The 19,771-nt window shown below is 42.9% G+C and overlaps 1 protein-coding gene across 3 annotated transcripts in view; it reads right to left on the reverse strand.

Moving 5' to 3' along the window:
- Positions 1 to 724: 724 nt before the first annotated feature.
- LOC311140654 (adenylate cyclase type 3-like) overlaps positions 725 to 19,771 on the reverse strand; it is a 33,802-nt gene continuing 14,755 nt past the window's right edge. For 2 of the 3 annotated variants that reach the window (XM_084175802.1, XM_084175801.1), the window contains exons 7-21: positions 19,507 to 19,665; positions 17,350 to 17,515; positions 16,860 to 16,979; positions 16,213 to 16,355; positions 14,122 to 14,283; positions 13,949 to 14,036; positions 12,337 to 12,453; positions 11,736 to 12,004; positions 11,418 to 11,499; positions 11,086 to 11,244; positions 5,141 to 5,287; positions 4,827 to 4,940; positions 4,289 to 4,415; positions 4,054 to 4,178; positions 725 to 3,591 (exon numbers count right to left, since the gene is read on the reverse strand). In XM_084175802.1, coding sequence (XP_084031928.1) covers positions 3,409 to 3,591; positions 4,054 to 4,178; positions 4,289 to 4,415; positions 4,827 to 4,940; positions 5,141 to 5,287; positions 11,086 to 11,244; positions 11,418 to 11,499; positions 11,736 to 12,004; positions 12,337 to 12,453; positions 13,949 to 14,036; positions 14,122 to 14,283; positions 16,213 to 16,355; positions 16,860 to 16,979; positions 17,350 to 17,515; positions 19,507 to 19,665 — 2,161 coding nt within the window. In that variant the 3' untranslated portion in view covers positions 725 to 3,408. The remainder of the gene's footprint in view (positions 3,592 to 4,053; positions 4,179 to 4,288; positions 4,416 to 4,826; positions 4,941 to 5,140; positions 5,288 to 11,085; positions 11,245 to 11,417; positions 11,500 to 11,735; positions 12,005 to 12,336; positions 12,454 to 13,948; positions 14,037 to 14,121; positions 14,284 to 16,212; positions 16,356 to 16,859; positions 16,980 to 17,349; positions 17,516 to 19,506; positions 19,666 to 19,771) is intronic. The other variant, XM_084175803.1, reaches the window with a different exon arrangement.

The following is a 19,771-nucleotide window of genomic DNA, read 5'->3' on the forward strand; positions in this document are numbered from 1 at the left end:
TTGAGACGCAGTGACGTCACCGGAAATTCCGACACTACCTTGTGTCCGGGTAGTCCATATGTGGCGCCCTTGATGTTCATCCTGAACTTTGTTTGTTTCACAAGTTAATACACCTTTTTATATTTATTTGTTTTATATTTTAATTGATTAATTATCTCTCGGGAAAATGATACAAGTTGTTTACGATAAAAGGGTACATCTGCAGTTCTAACAATAACAGTGACCGTCCCGCTGCTGTATGTAACCACTGTAACCACTCTCAAATTCATAGACGAGCTATGGATGCAAGGATTGACCATCCGTGACGTCAAAGTTATAGAATTAACCAAGTTGAGGCTATACAGCTTTTGTTTCAAATTACATTGTTTACACACATTGGAGTAAAACAGCTTATATTTTCAGTTCTGATGGGGTACGACAGTTGAACTAAGCTCATGAGACAATATGTTGTATTCTTCAAGAATCAATGAGTATATATCATTAATTTAAAGGCTAAAAATGGAAGTTGCAATTGCAGATTGCCCCTTAAAATTTTTTTCAAGCTACAACAAAAAGGGGATCTCTACTCAGCGAGCAAAATTGGTTGAAACGTCTTTTCAACGTCTTGTGCTCATAAGGTTCTGCAACTTCTGCATGAAATGGATCAACGTCACACTATCAACATATGCGACAACTTTATGTTTTTCCAATGAGGACACAACAGACTTACTCAAAACACACTAAATAAAGAAAGTATTGGGGACCATGGTTTAATTTCTTTTTTTAATCAATACACTTGAAAATGACAAATAATTTAAATGAAATACATTAAAGATAAATTAAACTCAAACACAGATAGTTTACAGACCATTCAAAGTGCCATTTTATTCCCAAGCCTGAGGTTCTTTAAAATACAAATCGAGAAACTGCAAAGACCTGCATTTCGGCCACATGTACAGCGACCAAAGCCATTCCTTCAACATTGGCACTTTTACATTGGTTTAAAAAAGGAAATCTGTCCCTGACATCTGCAATAAATTAATTTCATGAACAGTAAACTGTATGTACAACTTATAGACTCATTAGTCCTGTATCCCTTCACTTTAAATAGAATCTCAGCATGAATGAAACTTAGTTATAAAAATATTAATTAAAGGGCTAGGAATGTTTTAATTTGTGTAAGGGGCAAGCGAGGACAGAGGGTTGTAGAAGAATAAACTATTGCACTTTCATCCAATTTCGGAGAAAAGACGCTGATGGGGATACAATATGAGCAAAATAAACTCACCCGCACCTGCAATACTGTCCACATATCCACCTTACATACACACAAACAAACATACAGTGCTATGAAAAAGTATTTGCCCCCTTTCTAATTCTCTACTTTTGCATATTTTTGATAATGAATGTTATCAGATCTTCAACCAAAACCTAATATTAGATAAAGGGAACCCGAGTGAACAAATAACACAACAATTACATACTTATTTCATAAACAAAGTTTTGCAACACCCAATGCCCCTGTGTGAAAAAGTAATTGCCCCCTTACACTCAATAACTGCGTGTGCCACCTTTAGCTGCAATGACTCTAACCAAACGCTTCCTGTAGTTACTGATCAGTCTCTCACGTTGACTAGGCAATTCAAAAAATTCAAATTTGTTGCTTTTTAGCCATTTTCATGTAGACTTGATTGTGTGTTTTGGATTATTGTCTTGCTGCATGACCCAGCTGTGCTTCAGCTTACAGACAGAGAATTCTACAGGAGAATGTCAGGCTGATACAGCAAGCATTTTGCTACACCCACAATAACATCTGCTAAATATGTGTATGTGACCAATATAATTATATTTGATACAGAGCATAATTTATGGTTCCTTCTATTAAGAACAAGTTGTCCAGGTCCTGAGGCAGCAAAGCATCCCCAAACCATCACACTACCACCACCGTGGAATGCAGTGTTTGGTTTTTCACCAGACATAATGGGACCCATGTCGTCCAAAAAGTTATACTATCTGTCCATAGCACATTCTTCCAAGAGCCTTGATGATCATCCAGGTGCTTCCAGGTGGTTTTTGGCAAACTTGATTCAACTTTAATCCAAAACACACAATCAAGTCTACATGAAAATGGCTAAAAAGCAACATATTCGAAGTTTTGGAATGGCCTAGTCAAAGTCCAGACCTAATCCCAATTGAGATGTTGTGGCAGGACTTGAAACAAGCAAATGTCGCTGAGTTAAAGCAGTTCTGCATGCAAGAGTGGGCCAAAAATCTTCCACAGCGATGTGAGAGACTGATCAACAACTAGAGGAAGCATTTGGTTGCATTCATTGCAGCTAAAGGTGGCACAACCAGTTATTGAGTGTAAGGGGGCAATTACTTTTTCACACTGGGGAATAGGGTGTTGCATAACTTTGTTAATTAAATAAATAAAGTAGTTTTCTTGTTGTTGTTATTTGTAAACTCAGGTTCCCTTTATCTAATATTAGGTTTTGGTTGAAGATCTGATAACATTCAGTTTCAAAAACATGTAAAAATAGAGAAAATCAGAAAGGGGGCAAATAATTTCAGGGCACAGCCTTTCTACCCACCGGAATACCCATATGGCCACAGGTGTCAGCTACTCACAAAGACCTGATGACCACAAACTCTAAAATACCATGAATCACTCTTGCTTGACAACATGTATACACCCACACCTGCAACGCCTCCAAAAACCACAAAAACATTCAACCTGTCTCCAATTTTACACCTGAGCACTCACACCTGGGTTCTGTACCCATCATAGCGCTTGATGGTTTTTTGCGACTGCACTTGAAGAACCCACACCCACACACACACTTAACCTTCAAAACACACTACCATCTTATCTCAGGTCATCTTCATCTCCAAGCAGTTTGGAGATACTGTAACAAACACAATGAAATCCATTATTTTCCAAATATAACGTTTTTTGTAAAAGGGGGAAAATATTCCAAATTAGGCATTTAGTCCAACAGCCATGATGCATCTGGCTTGAGTGTGTCGTAAGGATGACATTGTAGTGAATACATGAATATGTGTTTGTCAGACGGTGTGTGTCTGAATAAGAGTGTTTGTCTAAGACTGTGTGTAAATATGTGTGACTATACAGTAGTGTGATATGTGTTCATAAGTCTGTAGTGCAAGTAGCTGAGCACTATTTTGAAAAGCTTTGTAGTTTGCAAAAAAAGTATTTGAACAGGCAAGGTGGGGGGGGGGGGGGGGGGGGGGGGGGGGCATTGCGAAAATCTTCTCTCTTTGCAAGATGTACATATCCTCTTACATACTTTGCAATTCTGAAAGATGGAGTGTTGGTATAAGCGTTAATTCAGATCTCACTTATACATTAGAATGTATATTTCTGATTATGTGTGTGCGTGTGTGTTTCTGTGAGCGTTGACACGCAGGTCAGGAGTTGTCCACCACTTGGTGTGGCAGGGTGACCGAGGAGCCGTTGATGAAGGAGCCCTGTTTTTCTCGACCCTTCAGAAAGTAGGTGAGCAGCTCTCCTTTCCCCTTCACAAAGATGGGTCCCCTCCTCACAAAACGGAATCCGTACTCCTTCAAGATGTGGTAGCAATCTTCCACCACCTGGTGGCAGCAGAATCACATTGAATTTTAGGTGATTAATCTCAGCATGCACACATGTGTTTTCTGCCCAGATTTGGTAATCCACTTAAAGCTATTCCCTGATGTAAAACCCCACAATCTAAATAGTAATCAAACAAAGTAAGATTATTCTTGTGTTATTATAGCCATCTGGGAGAAAATGCCTGCATTCCAGGGTAACTACATTGCAGTCAACCAATGGTTGCATGCCACATCATTGACTGCACGGTCGGGTATCAGTTTGCTATATCTGGTTTTGAGATCTTGCAGGTGACTGCAATGCCACTATCACTCATTGTAGGCTATCAAGTGCTCCTGCTCAGTCCTCACCAGAAATCAGGTACATCAACGATCTTACAGGCCAGCGCTACAGCTATAACGGATTGTCACCTCACTACTTATCACATCCTGCATCTCATCGCACCCTGTATGGAGAGGCCTTACCTGGACGTTACCCATGACCCCTGTGGACTCCATGCGACTGGCCACATTCACAGTGTTGCCCCAGATGTCATAGTGAGGCTTCCGGGCTCCAATAACTCCAGCCAGCACCCCCCCTTTATTCAAACCTGAGGAGAGGAGGAAGTATGGGATATATGATATGCATGCAGTACAAAACTAGGATACGCTCTCCATTCTCCTCTCACCTTAAAATATATGGCTGAAGGTTAGCACTGACCTATGCGTAGCATAAAGTTGTTGAAGGACTGGTAGTTGATGTTCATGAGCGTGACCTTCATGGCCAGAGCAAAGTCAGCCAGATCTGCCAAATGCTGCCAGCGCTCTCTGTCAGTCAGCTCCTCTTTCTGCACAACAGATCACTCTACCTTAACCATCTTCATCAAGTTAAGTGAATTAATTTGATCATCACCACCGCTACGATCATCATCACCCATAAAATTAACATATCCTCTGTAGAAGATCAGTCCTAAAGCTCTTGAATACATTTCTGACCTGCTACCACAAACAGTATAAGATGCTCTAGACTGAGTTCATCAGGAGTTTTGGTAAGGAGTTTACATGGCTTAGTGTTATTCAGGAGTTATCTGCTGTTAACTATAGGAGTTCACATGATTATGTCATATTATAGGAGTTTACAAGTTTATCTGATGCTATTGGAGTTTACATGATTATCTGATGCTATAGGAGTTTACATGGCTAGTTTAAGCCTCCTCTGACCCAGACCCAGTGGCTGATGACCATGGTAATGAGCTAACCTTCAGACAGGCGTAGCCGTTGCTGACGTCGGGAGTGACCCCTGACGCTGCCATGTAGGTGCTGCCAATGGTTTTGATCTTGGTGATGCAGCGGAACTGAGACTCGTCCAGGAGCTGTCAGAGGTTAAAGGTCACGGTTTGAAAGGTCAAGTCTCAAAGTGTTAGGCAGCAACTTTATTTCCTATATAGTGGGAATACATGGGGAATAGGGAGTCATAACATACAGTACTTCCATTGTTATAGCAAGCTAGTTTCAACATTTGCATGACTGTTACAATTCACAAAACGAAATTATGGATTTATGAGCTTCTTACACTGTCAAAATCGGAGATGATTTCGTTGAGGAACCTGAGGCACTCAATCCCCCCATTGTTGATGCTCTCCTCTGTGTAGAAGTCAGAGAAGTTGGGGATGGAGGCGAACATCACCCCAATCTCATCATATGACTGGCTGTACAGCTCCTGGAAGGGGTATATATTTCAGATTAACAGATGTACAGAAATAGATAACTCAAGAGTATAACTCCAGCTGTAACCTGTGCAATAGCTGAACAAACCTTACCACTGTGATAACATGGGGGCTGATCACCGCTGCTGATACCTCTCTCAACTCCAGGAACTATACATGTATTGGTCCCACTTCACAGTGAGTGCCCTAAAACCTATGTATTTACTAGGGCTGGCACAAAACTGTCATAACAGTATACAGTTGAAGTCGGAAGTTTACATACACTTAGGTTGGAGTCATTAAAACTCGTTTTTCAACCACTCCACACATTTCTTGTTAACAAACTATAGTTCTGGCAAGTCGGTTAGGACATCTACTTTGTGCATGACACAACAATTGTTTACAGACAGATTATTTTACTTAATCACAATTCCAGTGGGTCAGAAGTTTACACAATTCCAGTGGGTCAGTATACACTAAATTGACTGTGCCTTTAAACAGCTTGGAAAATTCCAGAAAATGATGTCATGGCTTTAGAAGCTTCTAATAGGCTAATTGACATCATTTGAGTCAATTGGAGGTGTACCTGTGGATGTATTTCAAGGCCTACCTTCAAACTCAGTGCCTCTTTGCTTGACATCATGGGAAAATCAAAAGAAATCAGCCAAGACCTCAGAAAAAGAAAAGTTGTAGACCTCCACAAGTATGGTTCATCCTTGGGAGCAATTTCCAAATGCCTGAAGGTACCACGTTCATCTGTACAAACAATAGTACGCAAGTATAAACACCATGGGACCATGCAGCCGTCATACCGCTCAGGAAGGAGACGCGTTCTGTCTCCTAGAGATGAACGTACTTTGGTGTGAAAAGTGCAAATCAATCCCAGAACAACAGCAAAGGAACTTGTGAAGGTGCTGGAGGAAACAGGTAACAAAAGTATCTATATCCACAGTAAAACGAGTCCTATATCGACATAACCTGAAAGGCCGCTAAGCAAGGAAGAAGCCACTGCTCCAAAACAGCCATAAAAGAGCCACACTATGGTTTGCAACTGCACATGGGGACAAAGATGGTACTTTTTGGAGAAATGTCCTCTGGTCTGATGAAACAAAAATAGAACTGTTTGGCCATAATGACCATCGTTATGTTTGGAGGAAAAACGGGGGACGCTTGCAAGCCGAAGAACACCATCCCAACCGTGAAGCACGGGAGTGGCAGCATCATGCTGTGGGGGTGCTTTGCTGCAGGAGGGACTGGTGCACTTCACAAAATAGATGGCATCATGAGGAAGGAAAATTATGTGGATATATTGAAGCAACATCTCAAGACATCAGTTAGGAAGTTAAAGCTTGGTCGCAAATGGGTCTTCCAAATGGACAATGACCCCAAGCATACTTCCAAAGTTGTGGCAAAATGGCTTAAGGATAACAAAGTCAAGGTATTGGAGTGGCCATCACAAAGCCCTGACCTCAATCCTATAGAACATTTGTGGGCAGAACTGAAAAAGCGTGTGCGAGCAAGGAGGCCTAAAAACCTGATTCAGTTACACCAGATCTGTCAGGAGGAATGGGCAAAAATTCACCCAACTTATTGTGGGAAGCTTGTGGAAGGCTACCCGAATACCTCATTATGACAAAGCAAAAACTGATTTTTATGAATTTTTGCACAAGTATTAAAAATAAACTGAAATAAGTATTCAGACCCTTTACTCAGTACTTTGTTGAAGCACCTTTGGCAGCAATTACAGCCCCAAGTCTTCTTAGGTATGACGCTACAAGCTTGGCACACCGGTATTTGGGGAGATTCTCTCATTCTTCTCTGCAGATCCTCTCAAGCTCTGTCAGGTTGGATGGGGAACATTGCTTCACAGCTATTATTCAGGTATCTCCAGAGATGTTCGATCAGGTTCAAGTCCGGGCTCTGGCTGGGCCACTCAAGGACATTCAGAGACTTGACCTGAAGCCACTCCCGCGTTGTCTTAGCTGTGTGCTTAGGGTCGTTGTCCTGTTGGAAGGTGAACCGTCGCCCCAGTCTGAGGTCCTGAGCGTTCTGGAGCAGGTTTTCATCAAGGATCTCTCTGTACTTTGCTCCGTTCGTCTTTGCCTCAATCCTGACTAGTCTCCCAGTCCCTCCCACTGAAAAATATCCCCACAGCATGATTCTGCCACCACCATGCTTCACCGTAGGGATGGTGCCAGATTTCCTCCAGACGTGACACTTGGCATTCAGGCCAAAGAGTTCGATCTTGGTTTCATCAGACCAGAGAATCTTGTTTCTCATGGTCTGCGAGTCTTTAGGTGCCTTTTGGCAAACTCCAAAAGTTGTCATGTGCCTTTTACTGAGGAGTGGCTTCCATCTGGCCACTTTACCATAAAGGCCTGATTGGTAGAGTGCTGCAGAGATGGTTGTCCTTCTGGAACGTTCTCCCATCTCCACAGAGGAACTCTTGAGCTCTATCAGAGTGACCAAGGCCCTTTTCCCCAGATTGCTTAGTTTGGCCGGGCGGCCAGCTCTAGGAAGAGTCTTGGTGGTTCCAAACTTCTTCCATATAAGAATGATGTAGGCCACTGTGTTCTTGGGGACTTTCAATGCTGCAGATTTTTTTTGGTACCCTTCCCCAGATCTGTGCCTTGACACAATCCTGTCTCAGAGCTCGACGGACAATTCCTTCAACCTCATGGCTTGGTGTTTACTCTGACATGCACTGTCAACTGTGGGACCTTATATAGACAGGTGTGTGCCTTTCCAAATCATGTCCAATCAATTGGATTTACCACAGGTGAAGTCCAATCAAGTTGTAGAAACATCTCAAGGATGATCAATGGAAACAGGATGCACCTGAGTTTAATTTTGAGTCTCATAGTAAAGTTTCTGAATACTTATGTAAATACGTTATTTCTGTTTTAAAAATTTTATAAATTTGCAAACATTTCTAAAAGCCTGTTTTCACTTCGTCATTATAGGGTATTGTGTGTAGATTGCTGAGGATTTGTATTTATTTAATCCATTTTAGAATAAGGCTGTAATGTAACAAAATGTGGATTAAGTCAAGGGGTCTGAATACTTTTCGAAGAATATATATATATATATATATATATATATATATATATATATATATATATATATATACACAGTGAGGGAAAAAAGTATTTGATCCCCTGCTGATTTTGAACGTTTGCCCACTGACAAAGAAATGATCAGTCTATAATTTTAATGGTAGGTTTATTTGAACAGTGAGAGACAGAATAACAATAAAAAAATCCAGAAAAACGCATATCAAAAATGTTATAAATTGATTTGCATTTTAATGAGGGAAATAAGTATTTGACCCCCTCTCAATCAGAAAGATTTCTGGCTCCCAGGTGTCTTTTATATAGGTAACGAGCTGAGATTAGGAGCACACTCTTAAAGGGAGTGCTCCTAATCTCAGTTTTTTACCTGTATAAAAGACACCTGTCCACAGAAGCAATCAATCAATCAGATTCCAAACTCTCCACCATGGCCAAGACCAAAGAGCTCTCCAAGAATGTCAGGGACAAGATTGTAGACCTACACAAGGCTGGGATGGGCTACAAGACCATCGCCAAGCAGCTTGGTGAGAAGGTGACAACAGTTGGTGCGATTATTCGCAAATGAAAGAAACACAAAAGAACTGTCAATCTCCCTTTGCCTGGGGCTCCATGCAAGATCTCACCTCGTGGAGTTGCAATGATCATGAGAACGGTGAGGAATCAGCCCAGAACTACACGGGAGGATCTTGTCAATGATTTCAAGGCAGCTGGGACCATAGTCACCAAGAAAACAATTGGTAACACACTACGCCGTGAAGGACTGAAATCCTGCAGCGCCCGCAAGGTCCCCCTGCTCAAGAAAGCACATATACAGGCCCGTCTGAAGTTTGCCAATGAACATCTGAATGATTCAGAGGAGAACTGGGTGAAAGTGTTGTGGTCAGATGAGACCAAAATCAAGCTCTTTGGCATCAACTCAACTCGCCGTGTTTGGAGGAGGAGGAATGCTGCCTATGACCCCAAGAACACCATCCGCACCGTCAAACATGGAGGTGGAAACATTATGCTTTGGGGGTGTTTTTCTGCTAAGGGGACAGGACAACTTCACCGCATCAAAGGGACGATGGACGGGGCCATGTACCATCAAATCTTGGGTGAGAACCTCCTTCCCTCAGCCAGGGCATTGAAAATGGGTCGTGGATGGGTATTCCAGCATGACAATGACCCAAAACACACGGCCAAGGCAACAAAGGAGTGGCTCAAGAAGAAGCACATTAAGGTCCTGGAGTGGCCTAGCCAGTCTCCAGACCTTAATCCCATAGAAAATCTGTGGAGGGAGCTGAAGGTTCGAGTTGCCAAACGTCAGGCTCGAAACCTTAATGACTTGGAGAAGATCTGCAAAGAGGAGTGGGACAAAATCCCTCCTGAGATGTGTGCAATCCTGGTGGCCAACTACAAGAAACGTCTGACCTCTGTGATTGCCAACAAGGGTTTTGCCACCAAGTACTGTCATGTTTTGCAGAGGGGTCAAATACTTATTTCCCTCATTAAAATGCAAATCAATTTATAACATTTTTGACATGCGTTTTCCTGGATTTTTTTGTTGTTATTCTGTCTCTCACTGTTAAAAAAAACCTACCATTAAAATTATAGACTGATCATGTCTTTGTCAGTGGGCAAACGTACAAAATCAGCAGGGGATCAAATACTTTTTTCCCTCACTGTATATATATATATATATATATATATATATATATATATATATGAACGACCAGCTGACTGAAGACTGAACGGCCGGCCATTCGTGCGGTTGAGTCAGTTTCTGCTGTTACATGGACACTACAACGTGATGAAACGTTGTTGCTCCTTGCTGAAACACGCAAGGTGTTGTAGTAAACAAGTGTTTCGGTTGCCTAGGCAACACCCCGCTCCCTGCAGAAGCAGCACATGCAGTCAGGAGCAGAGGAGAGGACTGACCAGGTGAATCCAGGTGAAAGCTATGATCCCTTATTGATGGCAGCAGTTAAATCCACTTCAAATCAGTGTAGATGAAGGGTAGGAGACAGGTTAAATCATTTTAAAGCCTTGAGACATTTGAGACATGGATTGTGTATGTGTGCCATTCAGAGGGTGAATGGGCAAGACAAAAGATTTAAGTGCCTTTGAACGGGGTAGTAGGTGCCAGGTGCACCGGTTTGAGTATGTCAAGAACTGCAACGCTGCTGGGTTTTTCATGCTCAACCTTTTCAAGAATGGTCCACCACCCAAAGGACATCCAGCCAACTTCACACAACTGTGGGAAGCATTGGAGTCAACATGGGCTAGCATCCCTGTGGAACACTTGACACCTTGTAGAGTCCAGGCTGTTCGGAGGGCAAAAGGGGGTGCAACTCAATATTAGGAAGGGGTTGTACATGTATTATAATTGTTTTGCTATTCAAACGGTTATAATGGTGAGCACGGTCATTTGGCTGACTAATAGTAGTTACATTGTAGCTACATGGTAGGTAAGGTCAGGGCTATAAAGTGTTGGTCTCATATGCTCCTAAATGCATTCACAGGGTTACATATTAGTTTCAAGGACACAACATGTGCTTCAGAAGTAGCTAGAAAACATATAGGCCCAATATACAGTATCTCAATCAATAAAAAAAATATTTTCAGTGCTACCAATAATTCGTTTTAATTTAGAGCCCTGGGTTCGGTGTGTAAAGTGCCATGGAAACGTATTTTCCCCCTTTCTGCTGTTCAATATTTTTGCATATTTTTGTACTGCATCTACATTAGTGACACTGTCTCACCTCGTCCCTTTTCTTGGAGCCCAGGAAGTGCCGTGCTACGTGCTCTGGCAGCATGTTAGTGACCAGCGCCTCATTCCAGCGCCTCATCTCATACACCTTCTCCTTCTGCTCATGGACCTCAATCTTCCACAAGAACAGAGTTCGGGCTAGCTTCTCCACCTACAGTCGGGGACAGGGTGTCAGGAGACAGGAAAGAGGTTCAAATAGAGGTGGAGAGGTTAACAAGGATGGAGGAGAAGCAGAGAAGGCTGATGTGGAAAATAGAGAAGGTGGTGATGACTTAGTGAGGTTGGAAGGTAGATAACTAGTAGACTTCTGCCACAGTAACTTACATGTCGAGAAAAGTAGTAGAAGCTGATCATCATGATGAAGATCATCACGGTCATGGCATATTTAGAGGGAACCAGGTAAGACCTAAAAATAGAGCACAGAGATAATCAGAAATCACAGGCATGCGCACATTGTTAACAGAACAACAATATCACACTAAACAAGACAATCAGAGTTGGGGTCAATTTCATTTCAATTCAGTCAACTGAAATTCCAATTTCAGTTTTACTAATTGAAAATAAATTATGACCACACATCCATAAACTGATGACCACCACCTATAACACCACAACAGCCTATAACACCACAACCACATCTACCTGTAGTCCTGGAAGCGGGCCATATCGTAGCGGTCAAATATGTCCCTCCAGCTGTAGATGTTGACGATGCCCGTTGCTATGGTGATGAGGAGCATGAGTGTGACCTTGACCATGTGGCTGACCTGCACCAGCATGGTGGTCGCCATGAGTGCCAGCACGGCGATGTAGCTGTAGTACTTGGGGTTTTCCAGACAGCCCTCGGCCCCGGATTGGACAACAGAGGAGGGAGGGGCCATTGTGGCATTTCCCGAGGGACGGGGACAGCTTAGCTACAGGGCATGGACAGAGAGGGGATAGAGGCCAAATGTCAACGCAAGATCCGAGCCACCACTCAATCGATTTCTAGTGCTTCCTCCAAACTTACCTGGACCCCTTTTTAAAATCCTTGGTTCACTCCCATCTTGTTGCTTTATTATGAATTTAAAACATTCAACTGCAATGTGTGCTGTTGCATTTGGACAGTGTGCATGCATGTCAATACCAAAAACAGACCCTTAAGTCAAACCCAGGTTTATGGGAAGTCTTGTGTGTTCAACACCAGAAAGCCACTGTTCTTATTGTTGTGATTGATTCTACTGGACTAACGATGAGCGTTTCTCACCATGTCCACAATGTCAGCCATGGTGAGGATGAAGATTGCTGCCATGGCCCATGTGTTCCGTGCCCAGCGGGTGTGGTCGATCCATGTGGAGAAAGACACCAGCCTCTTAGGGAAAACCTAGGAAGAAAAATAACATGTTGGTCATCAACAGTAATATCATTAACCAGTCACCTGAACTACCAGCAATATCTTTATCATCATCATCAACATCTTCACCACCATTGTTGTATTGATGTGGTTTTGAGTAATGTTTTACAACAATCTTTTACGACACCTGTGGTATATGTGGGGCAATGGTGGAACAACATTAAAAACTTGTTAACTCTGATTGATGGTGAGGGTCGTCCTTGCTAGCTGTAACCAACAAAGTAATACAATTGTAATCATCGTAATCATGTTCAGTTTTCAAATGCATCATCAGATGGAAACCATAGTAGGTCAGGGTATTTGTCGTAGTGAGTTTGTATAGATGAAGGATATTAATATGCGCCAGTTTGCTACAGCATGAAAATAATCCTGCAGCAACAGGAAATGTGAATTATTATGTGGATTATAATTAGTGGCCATTTTTGTAGGGGTTGATACATTTCTCATAAGGGAAAATCAAGTCTGAAATTTCAAAGTGGAAATTACAAACTTCAGAAGCCTTTCTGAATCTTAAATACACCAGAAGTTTTACATTTCCTGGTGATCAAATTAAGATTTTCCATACATAAAGAATAGTTACTGGATTGGAACTACTGTCACGTGAGGGGACTCAGATCTCCAATGGTTAAATCTGATCTCATTGGGTATAGTACATTCTCTCAGCAGCTGAACAATAATCTGGTCCATACAGCTTCAAGTAAAAGCATTTCATTATGTAGCACTAAAAGCTCTTGCTTATAGGCTCTGGGTTGAAGTGTATGTGTGAGTGTGTGTGGTTTCTGGTGTTTGTGTGGTTGACATTGTACTGTGACAGGCACAGACAAATATCGACATGGACATGCATTTCGCCCTTGATACAGTAGTTGTTTCGTAACAGTGAATCAGTTAATCTGTTTGTTTATGTGTGTGTGCGCACGCACACACAGTGCACAGATACAGTACATGGGGTTCAAAACCCTTGTGGGCAATGTGGGGATGGGGGAGGAGTGTTGCTGTTAGGGTGACAGTAGCAGTCGATAGTGGTAGCTACATAACTGTCTGTAGCAGTCAATACATTTGACTTTCCATGACCTGGCTCATGAGGTTAGATCAAAAGTGTTGATGCGTGACAAAAGAACGAACGTATGGGGTGCTGATTAGACACATTTTCTACCTCATTCAGCTTACGTAACATTGGGAGTGTACTGTATGTACACATCAAATGCACAGCATCATGAGATGCTTACCACATCTAAGTTACTTAACTACGGTATGCTGATCCACTATCACAACTACGTTATTTTTCCTCAAGAGTACGCCACAACAAATATCTTAATATCTACGGATTTCTTATGTTGTGGAAAATGTTCTATGATAAATTATGATTTGGCTGTGGGTTAACTGTTGCTCGCGCTGAAAGGATAGCTGCTCTCTGGTTGGATGTTGAGCGAGGTGTGATAGTGGAGCGGGGGGAAGGGGCACTCACTCGAGGGAAGATGGCCGCCAGAGAGCAGACGGTGAGGACGAGCAGCAGGACCTCTCCCACAGCTAGGGTCACGTAATTTGCTATCATCCTGTCAACCGCAAGAACACACAGAACATAAGGAACACGAGACTGAGAGAGAGAGAGAGAGAGAGCGAGAGTTTAGGTAAACTCACCGTGGGTCTATCAGGACCTCCATGGCTGCAGTGAACAGGAGCACTACACAGGAGCAGCTGAAGGCAGCCCCGCTCTGCTTCTCCTTTTCTACAGAGTAGCGGGTCTCCAGCTCAGGGTCCACAAAGCGCAGGGACAGACAGTTGGTGCGTTTCCCCTTCAGACTGACAGGGCAGATGGAGACAGGGTAGAGGGAGGGATCACACGGTCTGTCTGCTCACATAACAGAGGATTCATACCTGGCTGCACATGGCTCACTCACACACCCTCTGCTACTGAGGTGTTTCTCTATGACTATCACACACACACATACATACAGTTGAAGTCGGAAGTTTACATACACTTAGGTTGGAGTGATTAAAACTCGTTTTTCAACCACTCCACAAATTTCTTGTTAGCAAACTATAGTTTTGGCAAGTCGGTTAGGACATCTACTTTGTGCATGACACAAGCAATTTTTCCAACAATTGTTTACAAACAGATTATTTCACTTATAATTCAATGTATCACAATTCCAGTGGGTCAGAAGTTTACATACACTAAGTTGACTGTGCCTTTAAACAGCTTGGAAAATTCCAGAAAATGATGTCATGGCTTTAGAAGCTTCTAATAGGCTAATTGACATCATTTGAGTCAATTGGAGGTGTACCTGTGGATGTATTTCAAGGCCTACCTTCAAACTCTGTGCCTCTTTGCTTGACAACATGGGAAAATCAAAAGAAATCAGCCAAGACCTCAGAAAAAGAAAAGTTGTAGACAAGTCTGTTTCATCCTTGGGAGCAATTTCCAAATGCCTGAAGGTACCACGTTCATCTGTACAAACAATAGTACACAAGTATAAACACCATGGGACCACGCAGCCGTCATACCGCTCAGGAAGGAGACGTGTTCTGTCTCCTAGAGATGAACGTACTTTGGTGCGAAAAGTGCAAATCAATCCCAGAACAACAGCAAAGGACCTTGTGAAGATGCTGGAGGAAACAGGTACACAAGTATCTATATCCACAGTAAGACGAGTCCTATATCGACATAACCGGAAAGGCCGCTCAGCAAAGAAGAAGCCACATGGGGACAAAGATCTTACTTTTTGGAGAAATGTCCTCTGGTCTGATGAAACAAAAATAGAACTGTTTGGCCATAATGACCATAGTTTGGAGGAAAAAGGGGGGACGCTTGCAAGCCGAAGAACACCATCCCAACCGTGAAGCAAGGGGGTGGCAGTATCATGCTGCAGGAGGGACTGGTGCACTTCACAAAATAGATGGCATCATGAGGAAGGAAAATGATGTGGATATATTGAAGCAACATCTCAAGACATCAGTCAGGAAGTTAAAGCTTGGTCGCAAATGGGTCTTCCAAATGGACAATGACCCCAAGCATACTTCCAAAGTTGTGGCAAAATGGCTTAAGGACAACAAAGTCAAGGTATTGGAGTGGCCATCACAAAGCCCTGACCTCAATCCTATAGAAAATGTGTGGGCAGAACTGAAAAGGCGTGCACAAGCAAGGAGGCCTACAAACCTGATTCAGTTACACCAGCTCTGTCAGGAGGAATGGGCCAAAATTCACCCAACTTATTGTGGGAAGCTTGTGGAAGGCTACCCGAAACGTTTGACCCAAGTTAAACAATTTAAAGGCAATGCTACCAAATACTAATTGAGTGTATGTAAACTTCTGACCCACTGGGAATGTGATGAAAGAAATAAAAGCTTAAATAAATCATTCTCTCTACAATTATTCTGACATTTCACATTCTTAAAATAAAGTGGTGAACCTAACTGACCTAAAGACTAAAGGATTAAATGTCAGGAATTGTGAAAAACTTAGTTTAAATGTATTTGGCTAAGGTGTATGTAAACTTCCGACTTCAACTGTAGATACACACAGGCTGGCAAAATTCAGGGAAGTTTTAATAAATAAATTCCCTGGTTTCCCCAAAATTCCCAGTTGGAGGTTTCCCCGAATTAGGAGGCAATAAGCATGAAATCCGGAATCCTCCAACCAGGATTTCAGGATAACCAGGGAATTTATTTAAAGTACCTGGAATTTTGCAACCCCACACACACCCTCACTCTCACTCTTTCTCTACTCACGCTTGTACGGTTTCTCTCTCCAGCAGTGCCTCATTGAGCAGTTTGTTGAGCTCCTGTTCGTTCTCTTGGGCATCAATCACCCTCTCAGCCAGGTCCCGCAGTCTTAGCCTCCGCCGAGGGTTGGGGAACGAAGGGTTCACCACCTGGTGTCACAAGAAGGTGGCATTCCTGGTCTGTCATTACACCACACACTGGATGCACCCCGATTCTCCACACTTCTTCTAAAGTGTGCACTTGCACACTCTCTCTCATGGATGTAACAATGGTCGAAACTCTCTCCAGCCAATGCTTACAACAATTCAATGCTTTTAGATCTATGATGGGGAGTGTGCAAGTGCACACTTAATGAGAAGGGGGGAGAATCTGGACGTAGCCACTCTTCATTCAGGTTTGAAGTGGAGAAGGTAGCACCCGTTGGAGCAACTCCTGTCTTGGAGACAGCAAAAGTATTTGGAGGTTTTTGTACTAGCCCAGCGCTAACACCCCTGAATAAACAAATCGAGGTCTAAATATAAGACAATGATTAGTTAATCTTTTGAATAGGTGTGCTAATCCTAAACTGGAACAAAGGCCTGCACACACTGTGCACTTCTAGGACAGAGTTGCAATCCTGTGTGTTAGGGGTTACAGTAAAGGTCATACGTTACCCGTGTGTCCAGCTCCTCTGGCTCGTCTGGTGTGGTGCAGGCTGTGTGGACACTCCCATTACACTCAGTGGTGTTGATCAACAATGGAGAGTTCCCATTGGACGACATCACAGACAACTTCTGATAGGAAATGAAGAGACAGGAAGGAGGAGAGAAGAGAGAATGTGAGGTGTGTTACAGTTACTGTGGTGTGTTGACCGGAGGGATCTGGAGGAAAAAATATTGACATTTTTATAACGCTTTCTTTTACAGCCTGTTGTAAGCTGTTACTTACCTGGTATTTTCACAGTATTAACTAGGAAACTATGCTGGTAATTACCTCAAAATGTAACAAAAGTGGTGACTGGTACCAAAGTTTGTTAAAGACAAAAGTTATTTCTTAGTAACTTCTACCTGGTTGTAGAATAAAGGTTTACCGAGGTTTTATCTCAGTGAGACGAACCTGTAAGAATAAAGGTTGAATAAAACTAGGTATTGAGGCAATACTCACCACCCCGTTGATGCCGTTCTTTCCCAGGGGGCCCTTGGGCACCACCACCAGGTAGGAGTCGATGCCCCTCTCCTTCAGGTACTCACAGCGGTCGCCTCCGTTCCCCGGTTCCATATCAAACTCCCCGTGCAGACACTCCATGGTGGCCTGGGAGATGTGCACACGCCTGCCGCAAAGGTCAGGTGTTATAGATTTGAGGTCAGAGAGCCTGGCCTATCAATGGCAGGCTGGGTGGGAGCTGACCCTATAACCTCCCTATTGCAAACTTTAAATGATTCCTGCTGTCACCCTCTTTTTGATATACAGAACATCAACATTTCCTTACCTACTTCATAATTCATGACTTATTGCTAGCAATAATTAATTTTGTATAGGTATATAGGGTTTGTATTGGGCACAAAAATATATGACAAATATGAGTTCATGAGGCAGGTCAATCTTGCCTGTGCATCATCTAAGGTTGTAGTAAAGATCTATAAACAGGGTTAGGGAAAATGTAATAACTTAAAACTAATGTACAGTGGGGGAAAAAAGTATTTAGTCAGCCAATTGTGCAAGTTCTCCCACTTAAAAAGATGAGAGAGGCCTGTAATTTTCATCATAGGTACACGTCAACTATGACAGACAAAATGAGAAAAAAAAATCCAGAAAATCACATTGTAGGATTTTTAATGAATTTATTTGCAAATTATGGTGGAAAATAAGTATTTGGTCAATAACAAAAGTTTCTCAATACTTTGTTATATACCCTTTGTTGGCAATGACACAGGTCAAACATTTTCTGTAAGTCTTCACAAGGTTTTCACACACTGTTGCTGGTATTTTGGCCCATTCCTCCAAGCAGATCTCCTCTAGAGCAGTGATGTTTTGGGGCTGTCGCTGGGCAACACGGACTTTCAACTCCCTCCAAAGATTTTCTATGGGGTTGAGATCTGGAGACTGGCTAGGCCACTCCAGGACCTTGAAATGCTTCTTACGAAGCCACTCCTTCATTGCCCGGCGGTGTGTTTGGGATCATTGTCATGCTGAAAGACCCAGCCACGTTTCATCTTCAATGCCCTTGCTGATGGAAGGAGGTTTTCACTCAAAATCTCACGATACATGGCCCCATTCATTCTTTCCTTTACACGGATCAGTCGTCCTGGTCCCTTTGCAGAAAAACAGCCCCAAAGCATGATGTTTCCACCCCCATGCTTCACAGTAGGTATGGTGTTCTTTGGATGCTACTCAGCATTCTTTGTCCTCCAAACACGACGAGTTGAGTTTTTACCAAAAAGTTCTATTTTGGTTTCATCTGACCATATGACATTCTCCCAATCCTCTTCTGGATCATCCAAATGCACTCTAGCAAACTTCAGACGGGCCTGGACATGTACTGGCTTAAGCAGGGGGACACGTCTGGCACTGCAGGATTTGAGTCCCTGGCGGCGTAGTGTGTTACTGATGGTAGGCTTTGTTACTTTGGTCCCAGCTCTCTGCAGGTCATTCACTAGGTCCGCCCGTGTGGTTCTGGGATTTTTGCTCACCGTTCTTGTGATCATTTTGACCCCACAGGGTGAGATCTTGCGTGGAGCCCCAGATCGAGGGAGATTATCAGTGGTCTTGTATGTCTTCCATTTCCTAATAATTGCTCCCACAGTTGATTTCTTCAAACCAAGCTGCTTACCTATTGCAGATTCAGTCTTCCCAGCCTGGTGCAGGTCTACAATTTTGTTTCTGGTGTCCTTTGACAGCTCTTTGGTCTTGGCCATAGTGGAGTTTGGAGTGTGACTGTTTGAGGTTGTGGACAGGTGTCTTTTATACTGATAACAAGTTCAAACAGGTGCCATTAATACAGGTAACGAGTGGAGGACAGAGGAGCCTCTTAAAGAAGAAGTTACAGGTCTGTGAGAGCCAGAAATCTTGCTTGTTTGTAGGTGACCAAATACTTATTTTCCACCATAATTTGCAAATAAATTCATTAAAAATCCTACAATGTGATTTTCTGGATTTTTTTTCTCAATTTGTCTGTCATAGTTGACGTGTACCTATGATGAAAATTACAGGCCTCTCTCATATTTTTAAGTGGGAGAACTTGCACAATTGGTGGCTGACTAAATACTTTTTTTCCCCACTGTAATAACTTAGACAGAGGGGTTTAAACCAGTTCCTTCTTACCCTGGTATTCCTCCCGCCTCCATCTTATTGGCCACGGTGACGTCAGTGGACCAGACGTCATACTGCCACCGCTTCTGTCCCAGGACGCCCCCCAGGACAGTGCCAGTGTGCACCCCCACACGCATGTCCACATCTGTCCCGGTCTTCTCACGAACATACCTACAGGACAACACAGTCACCGTGACACAGAGCCAAGAAGAACCACCCTAGCCAGTGTTTCCCCTACCATTCGATTTGCCTCCAGCACACCACATTATTCCTACTC

This window comes from Coregonus lavaretus (genome assembly GCF_964263955.1).
Source record: "Coregonus lavaretus genome assembly, chromosome: 13".
Classification (NCBI taxonomy): Eukaryota; Metazoa; Chordata; class Actinopteri; order Salmoniformes; family Salmonidae; genus Coregonus; species Coregonus lavaretus.